The sequence below is a fragment of the Phytophthora infestans genome, genomic scaffold, assembly GCF_000142945.1.
Source record: "Phytophthora infestans T30-4 supercont1.3 genomic scaffold, whole genome shotgun sequence".
Taxonomy (NCBI): domain Eukaryota; phylum Oomycota; class Peronosporomycetes; order Peronosporales; family Peronosporaceae; genus Phytophthora; species Phytophthora infestans.
The window spans coordinates 601,398-625,206 of NW_003303756.1; the positions used below are offsets into that span (position 1 = coordinate 601,398).

The following is a 23,809-nucleotide window of genomic DNA, read 5'->3' on the forward strand; positions in this document are numbered from 1 at the left end:
TTTGACTCGCATTCTATAGCTACCTTACCCCCAACCAGTCTCCCAGGCGCTTGTTTAACGACAACGATGACCGATAACGAAACTGCTTATGTACCGTTTTCTGTGTTATCCTGGTAGCGTGTCCAAACCGAGAATAAAGGTGATATATAAAACTATATGGCTCATGAAGGTTTCAGCCAAATAAAAGGATTAAAAAAGTATAAAGATGAAAGCTAACACCAGTTACTGCGCTTGCCCGAGCTTCACTGTAGGCCAATCTTTGTCGAAGTTGGCAGCGCTCAACCGTAAATAAAGAAGAGACGGTGAGTTGACGTCTTGCCATCCGTTTACTATGCTCTCGCTCATGACTGAAGGTGAAGAAACCCGCACAAACTTATTCTCTCAGCACGCGGCGATGGCTGGTTGCACCAAATATGCGCGCAGTGTTGATGTTGAGTGGAGGAGGCGGGAGGGGCCCCAGACGCGAGTTTGGCGCTAGCGTGGATGCCCGGCGAGCCTTGAGCTGCTTGAAGAAAATTTAAAACTGATTGCCTGTACGCGCTCAAGTTTGACATTCACAGCAAAAAAACATTGAATCCGGTTCAGATAACGTCATTTTGGCGGAATGAGTGACGCGCTTCTACAGACTTAGCGTTTGTATGCCAATACTGTTCTTTGAATGGAGAATACAAACTTAAGTTGTTTGCTACAAACTCTAAGCGAAATCTTAAATGGGAACTATTGTACGATCGCCATGTCCAAAAGTGTATTTGGTACCCATTTTGGATTCATACAATACAAAGTATAAACCGCTCCACGTCATGTTATGACGTCACCGCCCAAAAGCTGATTGCTTGATTTTATTCGTTTCGAGGGGTAAGGAAGCATTGGTCACTCTCGCTCCATTCCTTTGTTCTCCCCCCCCCACGCCACGCACAAACCTCCACAAGTATCTATGATGGACACGATCAAGAAGCTTTGACAGGAGAATGATCGGCTTCGAAGCACGCTGAAGGAGCGAGAAAGTGAAATTGCTAAGCTTGCCGCCGCCAACCGGCAAAAGGATAAGCAGATTGAAATCTCATAGCCTCGCACCACGCATCACAAGCACAACTCGTTGACAATCAGCATCGAGAGCGGACTAACCTCGTCCGCACACCACCGAAAAAAATGATGCTGCTAAATAACCTGGAGTCTCAACTAAACCAACTAACGCGCCTCCACGAAACGCTCCTACAGCAAGTGCAAAACCGCGTAGCCATTGCACCAGAAAATTCCGACAAAGTCCATGGATATGCAATGATGCTCAGACCACTACGCCAAGAGGGGGCTCATGAAATTCGTTTCATTGCCGGTCAAGAGAGCTATGAGACGCGTGAGATCAGTGGTGCTCGAGAACTTCTGTTCGACTTTACAGAGACTGGTAACCCGATCGATCTTCGCCAGAATTTCCTGCGAGTCGCGAACGAACGATTGCAGGCGCGAATCACAACATACCTAGCTGACAGCCCGGTACGTGTCTACTTCTCGTGTTAATGAACAGTGCATTGATGCTAATTATGAATCCAGACGCTAGAGCAGCAAGCGCAAGTGCCCGACATCGTCTTCCGCTGTTGTCGCTCGCGATGGGTTGAGAATAACACGTTCACGCTCGAAGAAGTTGCGGAAATCATAATGGATCTTTTAAGCGAAACGAATGTAGGAGTTGATTTGGTGACAATGTACACTAGACTGCTCTGTCAGTTGCAAACGATGATTCGCACCGAGCGCTTCACTCGGACGCCGTAGAATAACCCAGTCCCTCTCGTAGTCTTCGCATGAAATTGAGCTTTAAAAGTCGTAATTATATAAAATGTGTTTGCAATTTACTTTCCAAAGGGAGTCCCGGTTTCAAACAAACGCAGCTGCAACGTCATCGTGTCCCCACAAGCTAGCAGTAACCCCTGTTGAGTACATACGCAAAGATGCGTGAAAGCAGGTCGTGCAGCCTAGAGCCCGTGTATATTGGACGTGCTGGACAGCGCAAGATCCACCCAAACAGTTCGGTCAATCGTAAGGTCAGCACATCGTCATTGCTGTTACCTCATGTGATTCTCGGGGGAGTATAAATGCATATTTGCTGTAGAAATAGTATGATCAAAACCTCCAATATGATGCCAGAAACAGTGATTCATGCCCAACCAGCACAGGAAAAGAAACAATCTACTTGATATTAGGCCACGATTGGTGACCATAGAGTACTTCCATAGCCAAATAACAGTAGTGCGATAAAACTCGAATCATAAATGACCTGGCTGCCGAGGAACCTCCAAGTTTTTTTTAGCTGGGTAATGGGGTTATTCAGTCGCCGTCGTGTTCTAACAGGATCTTGTCCGTTGGCTGCGCTGCGTATAGCATCGAGGGCATTAGCTACACTTGGCGTACTCGCATGAAATCATTTGGATAATGAACCACGCTGAAACAGGTTACATGGTAGCCACGAAGACATTTCGTGCAGCCATATCGCGACTTCGACTGAATTCCGCGAAGACTACAAAGGTAACAGACCAACTTGCCGCTTGAGCGCTCACAGCTATTCGGCGTGATAACGTGCAGCTGGGGTTATCCTCGATAGTTTCCGCGTTTTTTCGTCGTTTTGACTGCGTTTCCTTGTGTTGTTTTACCTGTCGTTGCGCTGACGTTAGCTGCTCACAGACTCGCCTCTTAAACTCTCGAGCTGTTTGAGGCAAATCGGAGCTTGTGTTGATTTGCTTGGCCAACGCAAAGGCATTAATAATAGCCAAATCTAAAGCCCACGTGAAGTGACTCATCGACAACCGAGCTTCTTTTCGTCTGGTAGGGTTGGTTGCTCGAAGCTGGTCAACACGATCTACGCTGTTCATTGACAGGTTGTAGGCTGCAATGACGGCAGGAACGTTGGACACTGTTCGATGCATCACTTCAGAGCCAGTCCAACGCCGCATAGGAAATAATCCATTTCAACAAGCCACTGCGTTGCCGTTTTTCCCGTCAAGCACACGAGCGGTAGGAGTTTGTGCCAAGTCGTTTGTATAGAAAACAACGGGATTCTTGTCTTTAAAGGCAATGAAGTCAGCAAAGGGCGAAAACGATACTTGCGGGGCGTACACAGTTCGTTGCTCCGCTGGTAGCTTCTTCTGCCTGCGATTATGGGCATCTCTTGCTTTTTTCGATTCATTTGCATTACCGACGCTGTCCACAGCTACTATCAATTCCCATGATCTACGATCGCAAGCCGTAACTCGTTTAATTGCGTCACGCACTGCAGCCGCATTTAAATGCCCAACCCAGTCGGCACGCGCAGTACCAAGAATACGAGCTTCACCGTCTGTCATCGCTAGAAGAGCTTTCCCGAAATTATGGCGCGTATAGAAGTTGTCGCACACAAACAAGTGACGGCGCGACGGTGACTGAAACAACAGTGTTTGGTGACCTAGCATGGCCAGCCACAATGACGAAGCATCCGTAGTGTCAACTTGAACATCATCTCGCCGAAGCGTATTTGCTAGTGGTGCTTTTAGTCTGGGGAATAGCTCTGTGTATCGCTGAGATGCTGTTGTCGGTAAGAAATTTCCCGATCCGTTGTCCCAGAGAGAATGGATGTACAGCGACGTCCAGACCACCGACGCATAGAATCTTACCGCGAACTTGTCAGGTTTCAGCGGCATAAAACGCTTAGCTAGCGTTCGCGCCTTTATTCGCACGCCATTTTCGTCGAGACTACTGACTCCGTATGGCACAGCAGTCGAGGAAAACTTCCGCTGGAAATGCTGCAATAAGTGTCGGCTGTGGCGAAGGGGGTCTCGTCTAGCCATTGCTTCCGCTCTATGGCCTTCCAATCGATGTGCGGCATTATCCAGACACCCGGTTGTTTCTCTACCTGGCTCATTCATATTGTCGCTTTGTCCCGCGCTAACGGCCGAGGCTGAGACCGGCTGAGAATCATGGTGATCATAATCTGGTTCATCTTCCGAGTCAGTAATGTGTTCGTTACGCGTCGAAAGGAGGATGAATCTTGAAAGACCCACGTATTGCTTAAAAACAATTTCTGCTCATCGTTGCCTTGGAGTCGTGGTGGCCTTGAAAACGTTTTTGAGACCAGAACACCTTGATATCGGTAATGGGCACCAAGCTCATAGCCATTTCTAGGCCAATGTACGCATCTAATTCCGCTTCGATCGCTAGAGACTCTCCTTTAGTCTTTAGAGCCCCATTGGTCCAAGTGCGCCACGAGTGCTTGAGTTTTTCCGTCACCAAAACACCAAAAAGGCCTCGTTCAGCGTGCATGCTGTACGCTCGCTGGATCTTGTTCCTCTTTAGCAAATGCAAACCACTATCGCTTGTCAGGCTGTTGATGTAGGCACGGCCTAGCTTAATTGCACTGGCTGCCTCACCACCACCGGTAACCTCAATTGGTGGGCATGAATCCCATTCGTCTTGGTCCCACTCATCCTCGACCAGAATATCTGCAAGCTCCATGTCCGGGGGAGGCCTTACTCTTCCGCAGAAAGATGAGCAATGTGTGTCGCACCTCAAAAAATATTCACTGGTCATGAGCAGAACTGGTACTGTACACCTCTCAAACCGGTATCAAACGCCTTTAAACCGGTTTTCTATATTGACCAATCACGTACAATAAAGCGATCAATCACGTGACGCTCATTACCCGAGAAGCCGTCGCGCCGGCGCCAACGTGCTAGAACGCCTAAGTGAGGCACGCCACACTAATCACCGTCCAAGTAAATGCGCAGCCACTGGGAACGGCTGCATTATCTTCAAGGCACCAATCCGTTCTCGCTAGCAGAACATCCCTTGCCAGTTCACCCTGCCACACAGTCTCCCATACCCAAGCCTGGGTAAACCACTTCATCACGGAGCCGCTCAGCCCAACACGTAGCCAGCATTACGCGAGAGCCCACATCCGAAAGCCAGCCAACCATACCACAAAAAGTCCCTGTGACCTGCGCGAGCTTGAACGTTGGACCCTATCACGATCACATCGGAACCATACTCGTGTGGAAAGAGCTCGCAGCAGGTGCTTCCGCCGCGGCAGCAAACTCGACGCCCTAGCGACGGCACCAGCGTGCCAGAACGGTAAAGAGAGGCACGCCACAATGACCATCGGCCAGTTAAACGCGCAGCCTCTGGGAACGGCTGCATTGCCTACAAGGCAACAATCCGTTCTCGCCCTCTAGCAGCGAGATGCCAACGCATAGCGCACCCGGTTGGCCACGCGATGAATACTTATACCACGGACGACGCTCAGTATAGCGTCTTGGCACTGTTTCAGAGCATACCAGCAGCACTTTCCTAGACTAGTTACCACCTCAAAATCGAAGCAGCACCTCCAGCGTAATGTACGCAGGACCTCCCTTGCCAATTCACACTGCCACACAGTCTCCCATACCCAAGCCTGACGTAACCATTTCATCACGAAGTCGTTCAACCCAACACGTAGCCAACATTACGCGAGAGCCCACACTCGAAAGCCAGCCAACCATACCACAAAAAGTCCTCGTGCCCTGCGCGAGCTTGAACGTAGGACCCTATCACGATCACATCGGAACCATACTCGTGTAGAAAGAGCTCGCAGCAGGTGCTTCCGCCGCGGTAGCAAACTCGACGCCCTAACGAGTGCCAGAACGGCCAAGTGAGGCTCGCCACAATGACCATTGGCCAGTTAAACGCGCAGCCTCTGGGAACGGCCGCATTGCCTACAAGGTAGCAATCCGTTCCCGCCCTCAAGCAGCAAGATATCAACGCATAGCGCACCAGTTGACCACTCGATGAATATTTATACCAGGGACGACGCTCAGTATAACCATTTCTGTTGGCTTCGACGCAATTGTCGTCCTGTTTCAACGTCGTATTAATCTGACGTAGCAGCTTTGAAGGTTGCTCCGATCAATATCCACGTGATGTGCGAATAACATGAATTGATGACAGTTTGTCCAAGGCCAATGGACACCGTGGATTGCCGAATCAGAGTGCTGGCGATCGATGCGACGTCTATCCCCACAAATATTGAAATAGTTTCCAAAAGACTTAGCTTCCACACATGGGTTATCAGCGTTCGATGCCGCCCCCACTCCCTGGCTGGCTGCTGGATCTGATGGGCCATCGCACCGACAGCCATCACAGTTCCCACCTCTATCACCATCTAAAGCGCCGTACTCAGTGCCGCCGACAGTGTGATGGTCGCTCCACTTTAACCGCAAATTATGAGCCCTGCATCGGTGGTAAGTAGCTGCCACGCCACGCTACCATCGAGACAGACAGCCGTCAATACTGCCACGTTCTCGACAAAAGAAAGAGTCGTGCAACAAGGCTGTAAAAAGCTGTAACCAAGTCTAGTGTCCGGTTTGAGTCGCAGAAGGAAGGCTGAGGCAGCCGAGAGGGCCTGTGCTGAGGCCAACACGTCGACTGGTTTTGTCATTCTTCCGTAGAACGACCGCGCATCCACTGCTGCCAAGAAATGTGTACTACCGGCGAAGCGAATACTCGATATCCCACAGAATCCAGCGTATCCAAAGCACGTAAGAGTAGTATTTCCACATGAGTGATCTTGACGCAAATTTTCACCTTGTTCACTGGAAATAGAGCTTCCAACTCGCTGTCATCACGCGTGAAGAACCTTCCCCATAGTATCGGAGGAAGTGCGAGGGGTTAACTTATAAACTACTCGAGTCTGCACGGTTTTGTCGTTCCCCGATACCCGCTTCACGACGTCCAGTTTTGCTAGACACGAAGCAGCTCACGACAGTGCACACACCGCCCACCACATCCATCACCACGCGCTCGTATATCGATTGGTCGCGCCTGAAAACATTGAGGTAGAACGCGAGCGGCAGCACCAGCCAGCACACGATGATGGTCGACACCTGTGGAATCCACCAGGTCAAGGAAGTGGGAGCAGAAGCCGATGGCGGCGTCCACCAGTATCACCATGAAGAGATGTAATGTGACGCAGTGAACACGTTGGCAGAGCCGCTGTAGTCCGAGAGCTGGACCTCGTCCTGTTCCTTCTCCTCCTGTTCAGGCTTTGCAGAGTTCGACAGCGTATCGACGTCCGAGAAGGTGTTGCTCTCCAAGTCCACCGCGGCGCGTTCGGAGACGCTGAACATGCGACCACCCGGTAGCTCCGTCGCCCGACATCTCTCTGCGCCAGGTGCTGTCCGCATTCGGCAACCTGTTCCTCCCGTACGGCGTCACCGTCGTGACCCCGGACCTGCAGCGGCCCCATATTTTCCACTCCAAGATGCTAACACCGACCACGTCAGCGATGATGGTTCCCATGCATCCGATGAGCGCGATGGTTCCAACAGCCTTGACAGTCGGAACGAACAGACTGACACGGCACGGCCATGAAAATAATTCTGAAGTTCTGGCTGATCGAGTCCGGGAACGGCCCGTCGAGTGGCCAGCACTAGGAAGACAGCGAAGTAGCAGACATACGGGTAAATCGGACACGCTGACGAGATATTACCGAGCGCCCACTCACCGACGTCGCCGAAACCGCTCATTGCTCTAATTGTACAGCAAAAACAAATCTTGACAAATTTGCTTTGTAGCAAAATACTATTTCGAAGTATTTGCTTAGGAAAAGACCGATTTACCTGATGAAATGGACGTGCGGCTGAACCTCCACGCCTGGACCCAAATCCCACGCCTGGGCCCAAATCCCACATTCACGGCCGAAGAAAATCGCGATTTTATTCCGTGCTGCTGATGTGCCTTCCGAGAGATCAGAGCTCAGTCACCCTGACGTTTGCATCGTTCTCACACTACTAGGATACTATCACAAAGGCCTGACGAGCGAGGAGCTTCGAAGGACGTTTCAGACTTTGCTCCGGCTGGATGTCTCGGAGAAGCAGCAGCTGTACGATCAATGGTTCAAGAGAGTCAAGTCAAAGTGGGGAAGCTTGCAAGGCTTTGGTGCCACATAGGCTTGCCGATGCTCGAAGGGTTAAAGCGCTCTGCCAGGTCTACCGGGTTTCTATGGTAGCCATTAAATTTTACCTCAACACTTGTGTATTTCTAACAGTCTACAGCAGTCCTCGCAACGTTTGTCCAGAATGGCGTGGATTTCTCGCTGCAGGAGCGAACAACATCGGATTCTCTGGAACGAACGACAATCGCCGTCTCCTCCCTCTCTCAGTGACGCAGCGTGAGCCAGAGGATCCTTCGTTGCTGGGCACCAATGGGAAAATCATCGACAAGAACCCTGCGAGTGACTCACAGCTACGAGGTGATTCATCCAAGCCCCGAACGTTCTTCGATATCATGACAGAGTGTTCTTTTATTCGCCATAGACAAGAAAGCACAAGCTCTGATTGACACTGGGGCTCTACTTGCTGGCGTGGCCAACCACGACGCGACAGTCGGGACGAGAACGCCTGCTGGATGATCGCAGAGATGGCTTGACGTATTGAGGTGCCTCTGAAGAAGTTGTCGATGTTGGAGAAGGAGACGTTCGTCATCTTTGAAGAGGCTCGCTCACGAGATTCCGACATGAAGCTGCTTCCAGATGCCGCCGCCGTACTGACGGATGTACTGACGGCTGTACTGACGTTGGGACCGAACCCACCATGGACAAGTTGATGCAGGGAGCAGGCAGCTCGGATGCAGCCAGAGTCTTTGGATTGCAAAGCTTCGATGAGGTTGCACAGAGTATTCTCCATATTGGAGGCCAACGTGAGCTCTCGAGCGTTTCTGCAATCGATGTGCTGAATTGAGTCATGGATAACGCTGAGGCGGTGCGTGGGTTACTCGAGTGGGCTGGTAATGGGATCCACTTTTGAATGACTCAGCTCTATCGAGACAGAGAGCTGGTCGACGAACACTGGGAACTTAGACGATTTATCGAGAAAAGCTGCACGTTGACAAGCTGGCCCAACTGATTCGATCTAAGATTCTACTGGCTTTCGAAGCCTCGGCTGATGAGCTGGTCAGCGCGATCTGTGGTCGAGGGCTCATATTTGGACTTGACGATGAAGTGTGCAGCACGTCCCACACCGAGGACTGCGAGCGAGAGCTGCAGATTAAAGAGGAGGTGCAACAAGAAAGAGAACTCCAAGTGATAAAGTGCTCTCCGTTAAGAGAGAAGCGGCGGGCGCATGATAAAATCCTGAAGGCCAAGTCAATTGAAGACCTCAGTGGAGCTGTACAAGTGTTCGAGATCTCGACTGGACCAGCACCCACATCTATGGAACGATCAATTTCTGCACGACAATCCAGACGCAAAGTGATGCGAGATGCTTGAACGAGCTCCTACGAGTGATTGATGTCGTGTTGGTGTTCACGAATGGCGACGTGTTGCTGGTGTCGGAGTGCGAAGCTGACCAAATTCTGGAGCTGCTCTGGACGGCGGCTCGTGGAGACACAACCGCATGCAGATTTTGTAGCTTCGTGAATCTTGCCTTGCTTGCCAAAGTCTCGGTCGCGATGGTGGATCAACCAAGTTTCTCGACGCGCATCTGGCACTTGGCTCGAGTCTTGGTCGAGATCTGCCACTGCTGTCGGTGATTGCGTGTCATGTCTACAACGAAGAGACGATGTCGGCGAAGCACCAGGAAGATACATTCCGTGAGTTTCTTGGTCCTTTGGCTCAACGAGAAGCCACACTGAGTAACTTTATCAAGTGTGGACAAGATCTTTCCTACACGAACTCTGCTGCCGCATGGATCTAGAAGACTGCAAGTAAACTACATGCGGGAAGAAAGCCCTTCATAGAACTATTAATACATGTAGCGAGCTGTTTTAGTTTTACTCCAGATTTTAAAGTTCAACATTCGTCTCTATTCTCAGATGGACCACTTCGCATACTTTCGCATCGGAAGCACATCCGTGTGGTATTTCTCACGGAAATCCAAAGTACTCGATCAGAATGCTAGTGAACAGGCTCTTCATGATGGTAGCAAAGTATTTGAGACGGAACTCATAGGCATCGTCACGTCCGGCAGTCCGACGACGTTCGTGCTACTCGAAATACGAGAAAACGTTAAGAACACATGTACAGATCTGAAAAACACACGAAATTATCCCATAAAACGTCGTGGACGGGACTGCTGGTAGGCGCCTGCGCTTCGCACGCTCGCGACGCACTCCTAGCGAGAGAGATAGGCCCCCAGTTCGTCGAAGTTCAAGGAAGCAAATGTCTTCCGAATGTGGTGGGCTGCCGCTGCTCATCAACAGCCCACGAGATCGGAACCTGGCAGTCGCGTGCAAGCCTTCGGTGATCACCCTGCCGCACCAGCGCCAGCAGTATGGTACGCCTCCAGCGCAGCGAGCTACCACACGAGACTCTCCGAGCCGGCGACTTGATCCAGTACTATTCGCGGGCGTTAGTTGCCGGAGACGCGAGAGGCTACCGCAAGAGCCGCGTTCTGAGGATCGCGCAGTTTAATGACGTAAATTATCCGATACGTGTGGACACCGGCGAGATCCTGGAGCTGTCGCACATGATGCGCCGCGTGGCCAACATCTCTGGCATACCATTTGAAGTCGCCGTGTGGAGAAAGATGAGGACTTACGAACTAGTGGATGGTTCTGTGGATCTCCCGACGAGATCCACCATTTTAAAATCTGCTATACGACAAGCAGTTGACGATGCCTCTGCTGCAGTGGCGCAGCAGCTACGAGTGGAGAGAGAAGCGGCGGACACCCACGCTGCAGCAAACTTCGCTGGAAGAGTCTCCGAAGCTGCTCGAGACGTTAGTGTCTCCAGCACCTCTGAATTACGTTTTCAGCCACCCGCAACAAGTGGAGGCGAGCGCACAGACGTTAGTGAAGGACCTGCGAGCGAGGAAAAGGTGTCAGGACAAGTTCCGATGGAGATACTTCTTCAGTTAGCAGCTCCTGATTCTGATTCTGAGTCTCTGGAATCGGTGATGAACACCACTTCGACGCCCAGCACTACGACTGTGCGTGTAGAGCCCAGCATTAACACACTACCCGTTTCCTCACATCCAGGAACAAGTGCGGAGAGCGAGGATTCTTCTCCAGATAGCACGCAACCTTCGGAGAGCCCGGATGAGGTGCTGGACCCCCAGCAGTACCTGGCCGCTATACCGACTCGTTTGGAAAGAAACAAAATCCGCCACCAAGCAAAAAAGCGGTCAAACCAGTGGCATGTACCCCGCTCGCGGAAGAGGAAGCATATGGCCCGTAGTGCGATCACCAGGTCTGGAGCCAACGTCTACCATTCTCGCAACGTTACAGCCAAGAAGATGAAGGACTTCCTGAAGCTCCCGTTCGTTCGAGAGCGTTTGAAAGCCTTACACGTACTACGGCCGAGCTACACGACGCAGAAGGATACGGCTGAGGTATCGCTGGCGCCTGCAGTGACAGTTAAGTGGCCGAACGGAGTGGACGAGATTAATGAGTGTCGAATTCCTGAAGGACTGCAGTTCCCTCACGTCGGAGACTTCGATCCCTGTAGCTGCGTTGGCGACTGTTTCTTCGACACCTGCGAGAACGCACAGTCCTCCATCTACTGCACATCGAAATGTTGTCGGCTAGATGCATTGTGCAGTAATGCGCCAAGGAACCGAGCGACGCTGAAGCTTTTTGAAACCGCTCGTGTTGGTTTAGGAGTGTATACTACTGCTTTTTTGGACGTCGGGGACATCTTGGGCGAGTATGTGGGTCAGCTACGTGCGCACGAGGCGCAGATTGAGGGTCAGCCAGAGGTGGCAAAGAAGTACAACAGCGGCTACACGATGCTGTACTACACGAAGTCTACAACCAAGAAGTACGTGTACATCGAAGCTGGCAAGTGTGGTTCGATGATGCGATTCCTCTCGCATTCCTGTGTACCAAACGCGGATTTCATTGAAATGCGCAACGGACGCAACGTTAAGATCCTTGTCGTAATGAAGAAGGCTGTGAAGGCAGGCACTGAGATAACGGTGAACTACGGTGATGAAGTGTGGTTTAAGTGTGCTTGTGACGAGTGCTGGCAAGAAGAGTAGTAGGAGTGTAGGTTCTCATAATACACGTTTGATTTTGGCATCAACTTCGGTCTATTTTTCGCTGCAGAACATCTTGCGGTGATCCAGCACTTCCGATATGAGCTTCTGCAACACAGACACCTAACAGGTATCTTACTGCTACTTGAGCGGACACTGTGCAAGCGCGCAAATTCGACTACGATCGGTTCCTCGCTCTCAGCACTGGCATCACCACGCGTATAAGGCCTGTGAGTGTCAACTGCGAATATGCACGTAATAACTCTGATGCTGGAGTCAAAACTTCGTTTTAGTTTATATCCTCGGTTGTATTGTGATCAGGAGGTCTTAAGCGACGTGTGGCACCTTACTCCGCCACCTACGTGTACGAGGCGAAGGTGCTGGAGGAAAACAAAAGTGTTATGATGTAAATGCTCGCTCTAACTGTTACTGTAGACGTATTAAAAGACCACTGCACCCGATCCTGAGTATCTACCAAGCCGTACGCATGTGCTGGAGCTGATACTTTACTCTAGAGACAGCGCAGGCCCAATAAGACGAGGTCTTCCTCCCAGCGTATCGCTACTGCGCTTGCCAGTAGTTCGTCGACTCACAAGCACCCGCCGCCCAGCTCCATCAAGACGATCCGATGCCCGGAGGGCAAAAAGAACATGAACACAGGTTCCAAACTTGTAGCAATAGTTACATGGACACCATCTCGCGCGTAGTTGAACAGGTTCGTCCTGCACCTCCATACGCGCGTAGTTAGCGCCCATTTGGGCCGAAGCCGCTATCTGCTCTTCCGTCGACCGCTTTGCCCCCTCCACCACGATACGCTTTGCAGGATGGGCTACCACGTGCATCACCTCAGCATCTCCAAACATCCCGTCAGCAGCAGTATTGCGAGCTAGCAGCTTCTCTCGGACGAGTTCCACCACGCGACGAGTGAGGGCTGGTGCTGCTTCTGGGGTGGTGCGAAATACCCGCTGCTTGCGCGACTCGTTCATGCAACAGTCGCGTAACTCCTTAAGCAGAGTTCCCATTTTAAGGCGACGTCGCAGTGTGTAGTCACGCTTCAACACTCGGTTGAACTGCTCAACAGGGTTGTTTGTGGTAGCAAACGCACAGGGAGTTCGAAAGCACTGCCACATAGTAAAGTTTCCTCGCAGCCATTGTTCGTCAAGGTACGTACAGAAGTCGACCAGGTAAGGGTACAATCTCCAGGTCTGCAAATACTGCTCCAGCATCCAGGAAAATGATATTTCGTCACGGGCGAAGTGCAAGTCGTACAGACCACGAACCAGTGCTGCTGCTACATGTGAGGGAAATCCCTTCAGCCTCTTTTCCACGTTAGTCATTACGTGGAAAAAACACATGAGATACTGAAGCTGTGGATCTTCGCGAAATACCATAAAAATGGCATTCCGCTGCGCCTTCTCTGCGTCTCCCATTACGTATCGAGGAGCCAGCCTTTTAGTTGTAATCCAGTAGTACAGGCGGCTTAAAGAAGCCAAACACGCCTCGTAGATTGGCTGCGTCCGCTGCGAGACGATAAAAACTGCCACGAGATGGAAGCTGCGAGCTCGGTCCGATATACCAACCACTAAGACTGGGTAGTCGGACGTGTTTAATTTGAACGCCGCGTCCATATGAAGGACGTAGCTCTCTGGAGGCACTGAGAGCCTCTTCACCATGTTCTTTGTCGCTACACCCACAACGAAAGGTTCTTCGTCCGAGCCGTCGCCCACCACAGGCTTGCCATCTGCGTCCAGATCCCAAGCGAAAGTAAAAGTCTCATTATCGTCCTCAGTACCAGTGAACGCGTGTGAGTGAATCCACTGCGTGAGATCGTCGACGCGATCGTGGTTGTCAAGCTCGGTACGCGCGTAGTAGTTGCAGAAATTTTGTACTTTGCCCAGAGGAGGGATGTCGCTCGCTGACATGTGGAAGTTTCGAGCCATGGCGTACTGGATACGAAGTGGTCGGAGCCTTTGCTTCGCGAGCTCTCGGCAGTATTCTTTCTGCTGTCTGGAAAGCTTAATTCGCTTGGGGGAAGAGGCTCCAGTGAAGTGCTCGCCCAAGGTAGGTATCACCAGAGTGAGAGCAGTCCAGCACCTTGCCGCGCCACGAGCAAGTGAGGTCGCTGCAGGTGCTGGACTCGCATTTGAGTAGCCTATAGCGCATGCTGTGGTGGTCACCAACGCGGCATACGCTACAGGACATTGTGTTGCTCTTGTCGGTGCTGTGGATCTTGAACGTGGCCAGGATGGCGTCGGCTTCGTCGCGGCCGAGCTCAAAGCCCAGCTCTCGCCACGGCAGCGTCCGAGGCATGGTGCTTAAACGAATGAAAAGGGAGCCAATCTGATTGGACGCTAGACTCCAGTCTGAGGAGCCTTGGGTGTGCTGGTTTTGTGCAGTATGGAAGCCATGGACGAGTCTGCCGTGCACGAAGCGCGGCCAGTTGTGTAGGTCCAGTAGTATAGAGTGGCGACACGCATCACGATGTGCCAACACGCATTACGATGTATTTACTGGCTAGTAAGTGTGTTTTTCAGGGTCTCCACGTGCCAAGACGCAGTTTGGGGGATTTCTCCACGTTTCAGGTGCCGACGCAACACTGTCGAGTGGTTTTCACGCGTGCATTCAGCTCTCTCGAAGAAGGCGGCCCATCGTCCTCCGAGTGCCAGCGTGCTTGGACGCCGAGATCGCTTGATCTTTGTCCACCAGCATATCATTGCCATTGTCCTCCGAATCATCTTCTTCCTTGTCTTGACTTACCACGTACTCCGGGGCAGCTGCTTCTGCAACGTCACTCTGTGCAGCATGTCCCTCGTCTTCATCAGCTGCGTTCTGCCTCATGAAGGAGACAGGACCACCTTTGAGAGAGTGCGGGCTGCTGGGGTGCTTGATCGCCTGATTTTTGCACTCTGACGTGCCTCTTCTTCGAGCGTAGCTTGTTTCGCCGTCTGCGTCTTGATCATCGACGTCTTGTGCGTCCGCGCCATCGCAGAGCAGTAGGTAGGGGCGTGGTTAGGGATGGGAGCTCTCAAGGCGTACAGAAGGCGCCGCTAGTCTTGGGATGCCGCGTGGCACGCTATCGCGAAATGATGGCTCTGAGACAAAAGCAAAATAGCGGAAGATTAATGACTTTACCCTGGTAGTGCTACGAGTAGTAGTACGTACAGCCCAATGGGATTAATTCGTGTATACTACTTAATTATAACGCATACAATTATCAAATGAATCGCCTTAAAAATATAATTTCCAATCGATAGCTCGAGGTTTACAGCTCCACACGAGTAAAATCACCGAAATACATTAAATCTAGCAGGACATACCAACACCCGCCTACGTACGGTCTACGTTTCATATTTTTGGTTGATCCCTCATAATAAAACAGCCATACGCAAACGCATCGATTCACTAATGTTTAATTGATCCTAAAGCATAGACATAATCTATCATACCTACTTGGCAGCCCGTTTTACGTCTGTATCTTCTATTATGTATCTTGAAGCGTACATTCGCTTTTGTGAAGCCGTACCGCCCGTTATACCAGACCAATTAGTCCGCATTTTCGCTTTTAGCGGCCCCATGACCCCAACATCCAGTGGCTGGCACGTTGCTGTACTGTTTGGACGCAGTGGAACTACGGTGGCATTAGCTTATTCAGCTACAACCCGCTGTCCGGCTTCTGAAACGTGACAATCAAAGCTGTCAAGAAGCAGGACAGTGGGTCCTTCTACCTATTATTTCAGTAGCTTCTTAACGTTGAATTCCCGCTCTCCTGGAAGTGTAAAAATGCCCGGGTGGATAATCCTGGAGCTCGTTGGCTTTAATACGACCTTCAAGCTTACCACGCATGCTGAATAGAATAGGTAACTTTTTTCTGCAAAATAAAAATAAATAATCAATAAAAAAATTACAGCATTCGATAAAACATATGTAAAAACTTACCGTCCGTGCGAATTGTAAGTGCTGCCGCCATCCGTCCTGCGTGCTTCGACGTGTTTGCCAATCGGGCAGCTTCCCACCGTCCGTGCGAATTGTATGTGCTGCCGTCATCCGTCCTGCGTGCTTCGACGTGTTTGCCAATCGGGCAGCGTCCCACCGTCCGCGGCCTGCTCAAATGCGTGAGGGCGGCATGTTGAAGATAATCGCGGTTTCATCAACGTTTAATATTTCTGACGGTCCATAAGCTCCGTAGGTCCTCCAAAACGCAAGGGCAAACTCAGCATGAGTTTCCTCCAAGTCCACCGTACTCGTCTTCGTTGTTTGGGGTTCTGAGACGTAAACCCATGTCTACAGCCAAAACAATCAAATATTAAACAAATATATAATTTTTAAAATACCGGTTTGCGAGACGTTCGCACATACGCTGCAGTGCTAGCAGACCGCTCCTCTTGTCCATCATGTAGTTTGTCACTCAATCAGGCTCAATTGTCACATGTACTTCATTATGCCGAGTGTTGTAAGTGCCTAATACTCACAATTTTATGGACAAAGATAGTACAAAAGCACACACACATTGTATTCTATACTCACCTGCTCCTCACGCCGCTTGTCCTTCATGAAGATGATGATAGCAGGGGGACAGTTCCTTATGTCCCTGCCCCTCCATCGTCTTGGAGGTAGCGTGGCCGTTAAATCTCATCATCTTGTCAGCCTGCTGCCACCACCCGTGGGCGGTGCCGCGAGCAGATAGCAGCTCACGGGCTACCTCCTCCACCCCAATCTCTTGCATCCTGCGAGCGGCGTCCCACTTTTCGCGAATTATGTAGCTTCTGTAACGGGGTACAACCCAGTGTATCTCAGGCTACATAAAGAGTGACATGTCACTACTGTGGACACCTGGTACACAGTACCAGGTGCTCTCGGAGCCAGTCAGGGCATGACTACTTAGCTCCACTATAGGTAAACTCTAGTTTGTATAGGATCCAAGCTAAGTTACTTATAAATACATCAGTCTTACATCTACTCCTCTAAGTAGCAATTCGTTCCCTTTGAGGCCGAGAACAAATGGACTCGCTCACTCGGGTAGTTAATACACCTAAGCACTTTCTATGTGCAAGGTGCTGTGTGACCCCGTCACAGCTTCGCTGCTTCTTTTTCTTCTTTGGGGGAGTGTCGTCCATTTTGCAGAATAAGAAATGAACAAACCATACAAAGAAGTAGGTGACGAGCTCCCGGACACTTGTACGTATTTTCTGTGCCTCTCCACAGCCTTAATCGCCACACCTGATGCACCAATGCCACAAGGCATGGGCAGGAGCACTTGATGTGGGAGTGCCCTGACGCCAGGGCACTATGGGACAAATGGTTGGAAGTATGGGGGATGGCCGCGACGACGGCGAATGGCGAAGCCAACAAGCAGGTGGCCCAAGACATTTTCTCTTTAAGCATGAGCAAAGTCCCTCAATGGCTAATCGACTGGGGCAACAAGGAAAAGGAAGATCGATGGGACGCCATCCACGAGGTAGCAACGACACTCTGGACAATGGGATGTGTGGCAACTATCACAGCATTGTGGAGATGGAAGGTGTCAGAGGTCTACCCAGACCAGAACGCAAGACGGACGGTAGAGAGCGACATGACGACAATCCTGCAAGACACGGTACTGCGCTATAAGGCAAGCTTGTTCCCGTTAACCGCGACATCGTACGCGAAGCTCATGGTGACGGAGAGGATCAGAAGCAAATTAGCAGGCTCACACAGGGGCGACAGCGGGGGATGCGGACAAGACGAAACAGTCCGACTGGGCTTCTTTGACGGAGGGTCACGAGGGAATCCAGGGCCAGGAGGGAGCGGAAGTTTGATCGTTGAATGGACGAGAAGAGACGAACGCCCCAGGGTGGCGTGGGCCGCAGCTACATGTCTAAGCAGCAGAAGCATGACGAACAATGTGGCGAAATTTACGGGATTGCAGAGATTGTTGGCGGAAGCCGTGGCGCGCAATTGGAGAGGAGTGCAGGTGGTGGGGGACAGCGCAATGATCCTTGGGCTCATGCAGAGGCGCAAGGAGCCAAAAGCGAAGCGGCTGAAGTCTTGGTACAGGATCGCCAGAAGCTAGCAGACCAAGGGCAGATGACAGTGTGGAAGCACCACTATCGGAAATACAATAAAGCAGCGGACTGGCTAGCGAACTACGCTATGGACACAGGCAAGAGTGTGATTTATGGGGCTAGCGAAGAAGAGCAAGGTCACGAGCTGCGGCTAAAGGTGGAGCACTGGGCAACGGGAGACGTTCAGGAATGGCAAAGAGGAAGGAACACCGAGGGAGAGGCAGAAGGATTACGATAAGAATGCGAAAGGAGGCTTCAGCAGGTACAGGCTGAGTAGGTACAACCTGACCGGGCATTCCATGCAAGTTGGGAATGGGTACTAGAGCTCAGGCACATACACGTATGGGCGGGTAACACAATACACCTCACACTTATTCTTAAAGTAGGTGACGAGCTGATCTTACCATAATCATTCAACTTTTACGATGATTGGATATTTTTATGTTTATTTAATTTTATTGGATATAAATTGCCACTGTTTACTATGGAGCGGCTATGAATTGCCAACGTTTGCGTTGCCGGTTTTGTATGTACCGTTTCAAGCTTCGTTGTGAGTCGCACTTGCGAATAATACAAACTACCTAGTTTTTGTGGCTATCAGACCGCACACCACTCTACTCAATTTATGCCATGAACCGCTTCGGCACGTATTAATAGGCCTCACAGTCGTCATTTCTCACGGCACTCTGCGCAAAATAAACGATACGGGCCACCACCGTACGTAGTTTTTCGTAGCGCACCTGGCCAAATCATGTGTCCACCTACACAAACTGTTTCAAGTTTACCAAGCGAAAGCAAACAGCAAGTTACGTGAAACTGTTCAAATAGGTCTGCTCCGCACCTCATCGGGTTCTGTCCGGCAGAGGTGTGTAAATAAAGGTTGTTTATTGACTGCCGGCTCAGCTTCAGAACAATCAATGATTGCAATCTTGTCAATCTTCAAGCTAGATATTGCAATCTATTGTCGTTATCTACACTACCTCTGCGTCGTTGATGGTTTTAGCTCGCTCAGTGGCCTTCGACACGTCTGCAAATGGCACTAAGTCCCAGTTCAGCTTCAAGTACATGATCACCTCGAGATTTTCGTGGCTCATGCGCTTCCTCAAATACCCGACGGTACTTTTGACTGTAAAAAAAGCGCTCAGCAACTACGGACGTTGCAGGAATCAAGTTCGCGTCATTGAATTTCGACTGTGGTCCTGTGCGTGTGCGTGATCTTTTCTTAAGCTTTTCATCCAGATCCTCGGCGGCACGCTTACGTTTCGACCTTGGAGTAGCCGCTGCGACAGCAGCTGGCTGTCATTGTAGCGGAAAGTGGACAGATAGACGATGCAAAGCTTTACGCTCGTTTCTTAGCAATAACGACTCTACACTAGCTTGAACTATAGCTAGTCCGCTTTCGAATGCTGGTGACTCGACAATATCTGCATCGGGAGCGAGATACTTCTCCATGTCGCCGTAGTCGTCTAGCACAATGTCAAATGTATCTCGAGCAGTGATTACAGTTATGTCGTTGCCCTGAAGCTTGCCGGTAGTTACATCGAACGCGGTTATCCCATCAGGAGGCTAGCTATCTGTCTCTGCTCACTTAGCGACGAAATCAGATCAACAAATGCGACGCGGCGAAAATCGTCCTCGCTAACGTGAGATCATGATCAACAGTGCAATCATCTCGAAAGTGGTACAGATAGGGTCGAAAATCCTCAAAACGTTGCAACATCCGGTAGCAGTCGCTCCACCCTAGCTCGTGTGAGGGCACAGGTTTATAATCGCATCCATGTTTCTTGGGTTTGGCGATGCGTTACGTTTCGTTTCCGTTTTGAGCTTTTTCATCAAACCACTCACTTTTTTTTATGAGCTGCATATGAGGTGCAATGCGCTTACGTACAGCGAGCTTAAAGTGATGAGCTGTACAACCAATGAAAGGCACTTCAACCCTCCGAGAAATGGCTTTGTTGGTCTCCATATTGTCAGCGACAATAGCGATCATGTCCGAGAGATGCATACCGTACTGGGATAGAACCATATCCAAAAAGTCAATAAGCTCAGCGGCAGTCATTCAAATTTCGTCTTGAAAAGGCGAAAAGGCCATAAATCGAAGGCCCTTTCTGGTGGCGGCAAAAATTGCGATGGCATGTACTGCAGAATCCGTAAAAAAACCAGAGCATATTTTTCACCAGAAAGCTCGCTGGCAATTTTGAGATCTAAGACCTCTACCAATGCCGTCAGTCTCTTCAACAAAGTCATCCGTGCCATCGACTTGTAGCGAATAGATGAGCGAATGATGGGGTCCTCCACGAGGGAACATTCTTCAAATCAACCAGCTTTATCCACCCGTACGTGTCGGCAGCGTCCTTGTGGACAAACATCGTGCTAATTGGCTGGCAGTTCTTTTTCATGCATTCCTCAGCGACGGATTCAAGCCCATCGTGATGACTTCTCAGGTGCGTGATGAGATTCTTGTAGCCGGCCTACTTCTTTTGCTTGACGACTTCGCTGCAGATTGTGCACGTGCGCTCGGTAGGTGTGGGGTCCTTGTAGAGTATCTTGACGATCTCGGCGCTCTTCATGGTGTGCTGCTGGTCGCTGACTTTGCAAGTATGTGACAAATTGGATAATGACCACACAGCAAACTCCAGCTCTCTCTCTTACAACAAGTGTGCCGACAAAAATGGCGCCAAAGCATATTGGGTATTCGCTCGTAGGCTCGGTTTCGAGCGTTTGGCTGGCGGAACGCTATTCTTCCGTGGATGATTGGCTCTAGAAGCACAAATAGGCTCTAGGACCTAGAAGGAAATCTAAGATTGTGATTGACAATCTTGGGAATCCAACAACTCCAGTCAATTTTTGCATACCCCTGTCTGTCCGGTCCTGAAAGTCAAACGTGTACATCTTAAAGCATTTTATTGTAGAGACCCTCTACTAGAAGTGCTGGTAGATTGGCTGATACTGTGTGTACAAGCTAATACGTATGAAAAAAAAACAGCCGCATCAGCTCACTTACAGCCACGGCGAGAGCCCGATGGGAGGGGGGGGGTTCGCTGGGGGGGTTGCGGCTGTGAGCTCCTGAAAGAAATAATCTTTCTGATAATGGAAAATGACACCCTCGCTTAAATCACATTACCTTCTTAAACAGATAACCACATTCTAGAGATGCCCAATTTCCGACTGAAGTGATAGGCCAAGTCACTCTATCAGCTGAGAAATCAACATGATTGGACACAAATAGATCATCTACAGAAGTCCCTCAAAGTAAGCGTCACCTACTTACGTAATACCCCGCCATATCTGCTACGGTACATACAGGTTCAACTGGCCAATCACAAAAATGCACTGATTTTGGATGAGCTGCAGTCGGCGGGAAAAATCTCCATCATCTTCAGACCGGTCCGGTCTCTTCGCTAACTAAACCATTAAAAGACTAAGAATGGAGATTAAATGTACGAGGTAACTCATGCTCCCGCTTCGTACGCCTCCCTCCATGCTCACTATCACTCTTCCAAGCGACCATGACCGCCAGCCCCATGCTGCGCCGGATCCGCCTTAATATGGAGCAGAAGATCGCTATGTGAGACAATTGGCGGGACCCCGGGGCCCATCCGGACCCCGGGGCTCTCATAAGTAAAACTGTTTCATGTGCAAGTATGCGAAGGATATGCGCGCCAAAGGCAAACTGTCCAACACAGCTCGCAGCGTGGGCAACCCGTGCGTTCAAGCTGGAAAAATCTCTTTCACGCGATGCCGCTCGCAATGTTATCGCTGGGGAGTCTAAGTGGGCCGCTATGGAGCCCTGTCTACTAGAGCGCAAGCAGCTCGTCAGCCCCCACATCCAGGAGACGGACGCTCGCATTATGAAGGTCTTTAAGGCAATGGACGGCAAGGTGGAGTCTATCACAGGCAAGGTAATAAAGGCCATTGCTCTTCGCGTGAACGCGTATGGCGAGAACACCACGTTGAAGCTCTCTAAGGGCTGGCTGTATAGATTGCAAGAGCGTCACGGAATCTCCAAGAAGCGGAAGCACGGCGAAGCTGCGTCAGTTGACCAAGAGGCAGCTGAAGCCGGACGTGTGAAACTACGAAAGCTGACGGACTCGTACGCCCGGTCCGAGATCTGCAACATGGATGAGACCTCGTTCTTCTTTCGGAGCGAGGCTAAGTACACTCTCACGCAGAGGAAGGTGATCTCTGGACGCAAAGACCCCAAACATCGGCTGACACTGGCTCTAGATATCTACACCGCTCTTTGTTGGAGTAAGGTGGCCTACGACGAGATCTCACCCAAAACCATTCAGAACTGCTAGCGGCACGCAGGCATTCTGTGACAGGAGCAAGATCGCCTCGCTTCTTAACTAAATATCAGTACTTTTTAAACATCTGTTTATTCACCCTCTAAGATCGTGTCTCGGTCCCCCCTACGCTTACTTTGAGGGACTTCTGTATTCGTCAAAATAAACGCTTACCAAAGTTAAAGCACTTTCTGCCGGAAGATCGACGCGGCACGTGGACGCTGCTAATGTAATTTCCCTGATAGCATTATCTGACAGCGTCATACTCTGCATGCTAGCACGAGCCACAAGAACCCCATCCGTTAGCTTCTACTCAGTTAACTACGACCTCCATTAGCTTTGCGGCTTGCTACTTACTGGCTTATGCAGTATGGAGGGCTCTGTTACTAAACTCATGCTGCTCGTTTGTCGAAGCTAGCTTAGCTGCGTAGGATGGAGGAAGCTGTAGCAAAGCAGCATGCGCACCCAAATTCACAGTTTATATGGGTTCTACATGTACCATCTAGGCTTCTTGCGCCAAGAGCTCGCCCGCGTGTACAACAAAAGTGAAAAAAAAAAACGATTGGCAATTGGATCAACGCTTACGATTATGATCAATAAGTATTCACTAAGGTATCGCATGTTAGATCTTACCAGAAACTGGCAGTGGTTCGCCTCGCTGTGCTTGCGTCTCGCTGGTACTGGCGATTCAAGCCTGGCTCTGTAGACGATGGACCCGCTATGAGCGGGCCGCTAATGCTGTAGCATAGCTTGCGAAAGAGCCAAGTAGCGCTAAATATGGCTTAGTATTGACTTAGGTGTAGGCAGAAGCAACAAGCACTCCTACCTGCTGGAGCTGGAGGCTTTTGCTAGAGTGCTGTTCTCACCTGGCGGTACGCTAGCTACCTCTGCTACAAATGATAATACTCCATTTACGCTTTAATTTGGTCAAGTAATCTTAAACGGAGGGAGTATCACATTATGCAGGAGCGGCACCTAGTTTGACGCCGGGGCATCATTCCCACAAAGTCCCGGTTGGGTAAGCTGCGATTAAACTCTCTACGCGCTGCATTTTACTTCTCGCACAGAGAAGTGATGTGTTTCAAGGCTACCGGTACATGTATTTGGGGTGAGGAATGCAATGACAACAGCTAATTTTTCTGGTAATTTTGGGAATTAGATGCCTTTTAGTCAGGATGACGATCAAGTCAAGAGTCTTCGAGCGCATGGGCACCAAATATGGCAGTACGACTTACTGAAAGTGCACAAGCCTTGCAGTCCGATGTCACTTAAACTCATCCTGAATACGAGGTAAACGATTTTACTTGAAGATGTTGGGGAACTACTCAAGGGTTTAAGGAGTGACGCGCAGCGACGTCGATAGAATGAACCGGCTTTGTCTCCTAAAAACACGGCTTCGTCCACTGCTCTTTCTTTGCCTCTTCAACATGAGCCAAACGTTTTCCAGGCAGAAATCCAGCGCGCTATACAATTTTGCGAGCGCCCAACCTCGTTCATTCTCCTGCAAAGCGCTTCT

At 50.3% G+C, this 23,809-nt stretch overlaps 2 protein-coding genes across 2 annotated transcripts; one reads left to right on the top strand and one right to left on the bottom strand.

Annotated features, from left to right (window-relative positions):
* Positions 1-8,735: 8,735 nt before the first annotated feature.
* Positions 8,736-9,259, top strand: PITG_02171 (uncharacterized protein; the record flags this gene model as incomplete). The annotated part of the gene is made up of 2 exons (XM_002907088.1): positions 8,736-8,753; positions 8,909-9,259. 2 exons carry the CDS (start codon positions 8,736-8,738, stop codon positions 9,257-9,259), a joined length of 369 nt encoding a protein of 122 aa, XP_002907134.1.
* Positions 9,260-15,412: 6,153 nt separating this feature from the next.
* Positions 15,413-16,689, bottom strand: PITG_02172 (uncharacterized protein; the record flags this gene model as incomplete). The annotated part of the gene is made up of 3 exons (XM_002907089.1): positions 15,413-15,594; positions 15,903-16,066; positions 16,502-16,689. 3 exons carry the CDS (start codon positions 16,687-16,689, stop codon positions 15,413-15,415), a joined length of 534 nt encoding a protein of 177 aa, XP_002907135.1.
* Positions 16,690-23,809: the final 7,120 nt, after the last annotated feature.